This window comes from Seriola lalandi, unplaced genomic scaffold (genome assembly GCF_002814215.2).
Source record: "Seriola lalandi dorsalis isolate HSWRI2012SDOR001 ecotype SW California unplaced genomic scaffold, Sedor1 jcf7180002054970, whole genome shotgun sequence".
Classification (NCBI taxonomy): Eukaryota; Metazoa; Chordata; class Actinopteri; order Carangiformes; family Carangidae; genus Seriola; species Seriola lalandi.
In genome coordinates this window covers 70,071-73,361 of record NW_019525521.1, presented here as the reverse complement: position 1 = coordinate 73,361, position 3,291 = coordinate 70,071, and the positions used below count along the sequence as shown (strand labels likewise).

Here is a 3,291-nt window from a genome sequence, read left to right as displayed (position 1 = left end):
AAGGTAAAGATAAAATCCTATGGATACCCATCCCTGCAGCTGGTTAATGTCTGACTCAGCACATCACAGCTCAAACCCCTTCACTATGAGTCTAGTTTAACCAGTGTTATTTTGTGATGATGATGTTTTATGTTGCACGGTGAGATCAGCCACAAACATGTGAAGGATTACTTCATGTGTAAGTGTCTGTTCATTAGAAGACGGAGCTTTTTAATATCTTTGCTCCTTGTAGCTGATAAAAACTCTCATAAAGTCATAAAGTCATAAAGTCGTTGCTGCTGCCTGAGAATTAACATTGAATAAGTGTTGGAGAAAATGTTTAGCTCAGAATCTGGACTGATTGATTATGTCACAGTGTCATTTAGATTTTCTGGAGGAAAATTAATCGTTAGTCGATGGATTCATCGTTAGAAAAACTCGTTGTTAGTGGCAGCCCTGACTAATTCTCCAGTTCTCTTTATTGACTTAGCACAAAGAAAATGTTAGTTTTAAAAAGCAACAAGAGAAAGAAACTCTGCTCGTTTCTCTGGGACAAAGCTGTTTTAGTGAAGGAAGCTGAAAGGACAGAGACTGACTGACTAATGTTCTCCTGCTCTGAACATCAACTCTGGACTTTCTGGTGTTTCAGGAGGAAAACGGCCTCAGTTATACTCTCATATCAGTTTGACATGTTCTCCGTCAGCTTTGAGTCAGATCCTGGAGTGAAGACAGAAAGAAACATTTGATTGATTGTTGAGGAAAATCAACTTTATTAATGACGTGAAGCTTCAGTTTGTTCACACACTGAATCAGTAAAGTCTTTTCAATGACTCTTGTTCAGTGATTTCATGAACAGATTCACTTCATCCACACAATCAGTTTGTTTCACATGAATCTCAGAGAGGAAAAAGAAAATAATGAATCATCTCCTCGTTGATTATTATCATGATAATGACAGTTTGATAAAACCTCATAGACCTTATTTGTGAGTGGATTTGAACAACGACAACATCTGATCTGCCAACACATGAATGTAAATGTAATTATAGATTTTCTGTCTTTACACAGTGAGAACAAAACATCTGTGATAAAGGAAGGTCTGGTGATTTCTCTGTTCAGGACCAAACAACAACAGACAAACACATCAACACAAACATCCAACAAACACTCAGAGCTCAGAGAAGTTTGTGTTCTCATGTGGAGAAATGTGAGTTCAGGTGAAACTAACATCATCATGAGCAGTGATATCCTCCATGGCTCCAGCTCGGCCTAAAGTCACTCCTACATCGACACCACAAGAAATGAGAAGAGGTCAAAGTGCTGACAATGACTCTCAGCAACAAACACAAAGACACTAAATACACTGAGAGGCTAAAATACACATTTTAACTCACTCCTGTCTATTTCACTTTACACAACTCTGCTGTGGCGTTTCTATAATAAAGCCGAAGTCCAGCATAGAGAGGCTGAGTGAATGTGGTCTGGACCCTGTGGAGGAGAGTCATGGTTTCAGAGACGCTGTAGAAGGACAGAACACCTGCTGTGTGATCCAGGTACACTCCTACTCTGGAGGACCGAGGACCTGAGACTGGAGTTTTGATGTTGTTGAACATAAATGAAAAACTGTTTTGATCACAATATAACACCCAAGATTTGTCATTATATCCAAATAAACTTTCCTCCCCTGCTCTGCTGATATTCTTGTATGAGACTGCTACACGAACTCCTTCTCTCCACTCCACCTCCCAGTAACAACGTCCAGTCAGACTCTTTCTACTCAGGACCTGAGGATGTGAAGTGAATCTGTCTGGATGACGAGGATAAGGCTGTTTTTCACTCATTACTGTTGCTTTTCTGTTTCCCTCAGATAATAACAGCCATGAATATGCTGTGTTGGGATCCACTGTGATTTCCTGTGAATATTTTAAGAAGTCAGCTCTGGTTTTGGGCTCTGGTTGTGACAGTAAAACATCCACTTGAGACACTGTCAGTGAGATGTTTGTCCATGTCTCTGTCAGAACGTCCTGTAGTTTCTCTCTGAGCTGTGACACAGCTGCTGTCACGTCCTCAAAGTATCTCAGAGGACGGATATTGATACTGGATGAGTCTGTAGAGTCACTGAGTCGTGACAGTGAGGGGTAGTTATGTAGAAAGTGGCTGTGATCCTCTGTGTGTGAGAGCTGCTTCAGCTCAGCGTCTTTCCTCTTCAGCTCAGCGATCTCCTGCTCCAGCTTCTCCTGAAGCTCTTTGACTCGACCGGCTTCAGTTTCCTGCTGGGATCTGATCTGCTGCTTCACATCAGAGCGTCTTTTCTCCATGAGACGGATCAGCTCAGTGAAGGTCTTCTCACTGTCCTCCACCGCTTCATCAGCAGAGCCATTGATAGCCTCCACCTCCTGTCGAAGCAGCTTCACATCTTTCTCTCTGTCCTGGATTCTCTGCTGGATCTCTTGTCGACTCAGCTGGAGCTCTCTCTGCCTCTCAGTCCTTTCTGCTGCAGCTGAGACTGTGTCGTGGCCTTTATGTTCATCCACAGAGCAGAGATAACAGATACACTGCTGATCGGTGCGGCAGAACATCTTCATCACCTCATCGTGACGAGAGCAGATGTTCTCCTGGAGCTTCTCGGAGGGCTCCACCAGCTTGTGTTTCTTTAATGGAGCTGCTTCATAATGAGGCTGCAGGTGATTCTCACAGTAAGAGGCCAGACAAACCAGACAGGATTTAACAGCTTTCAGTTTCCTCCCAGTGCAGACATCACAGGCCACGTCTTCAGGTCCAGCATAGCAGTGATCAGCAGCAGCAGCTTGGAGTCCAGTCTTCTTCAGCTTCTCCACTAAAGCTGCTAACATGGTGTTTTTCACCAGGACAGGCCTCGGTGTGAAGGTCTGCCTACACTGAGGGCAGCTGTGGATTTTCTTCTCATCCTCTTCATCCCAGAAGCTTTTAATACAGTTCATGCAGTAGCTGTGTCCACAGGGAATAGCCACTGGATCCTTCAGTAGATCCAGACAGATGGAACAAGAGAAGGTCTCCCGGTCCAGCTGATCTCCTTTCTGCGCCATTTCAGCTCTCAGTGACAACGACTGTCTGAGTTTCACTTCCTCAGAACTGAAACTAGTTTGAGCTCTGTTCTAAACAACATGTGTCTCTGCAGTGAACGGGGCCTGTCAGCTCTCGCACTTCACCACATGTTGGTTCCACCCATCTTCAAACTGTAGATCTGAAGGGGAGGGAACAAGGAAACACATGAACAGAGTGGAGCTGACTGTGTTTGAGAGCAGGAAGAAGAGGGAGGGGCATCAGGCTTTG

At 44.1% G+C, this 3,291-nt stretch overlaps 1 protein-coding gene across 3 annotated transcripts in view; it reads right to left on the bottom strand.

Moving 5' to 3' along the window:
* Positions 1-736: 736 nt before the first annotated feature.
* The window catches only part of LOC111646401 (tripartite motif-containing protein 16-like), a 3,223-nt gene continuing 668 nt past the window's right edge, over positions 737-3,291 (bottom strand). Inside the window, exon 2 of one of the 3 annotated variants that reach the window (XM_087170958.1) lies at positions 737-2,876. In XM_087170958.1, coding sequence (XP_087027084.1) covers positions 1,380-2,876 — 1,497 coding nt within the window. In that variant the 3' untranslated portion in view covers positions 737-1,379. Of the gene's footprint in view, positions 3,234-3,291 lie in introns of those variants that run through there. The other 2 variants (XM_087170959.1, XM_023395874.2) reach the window with 2 other exon arrangements.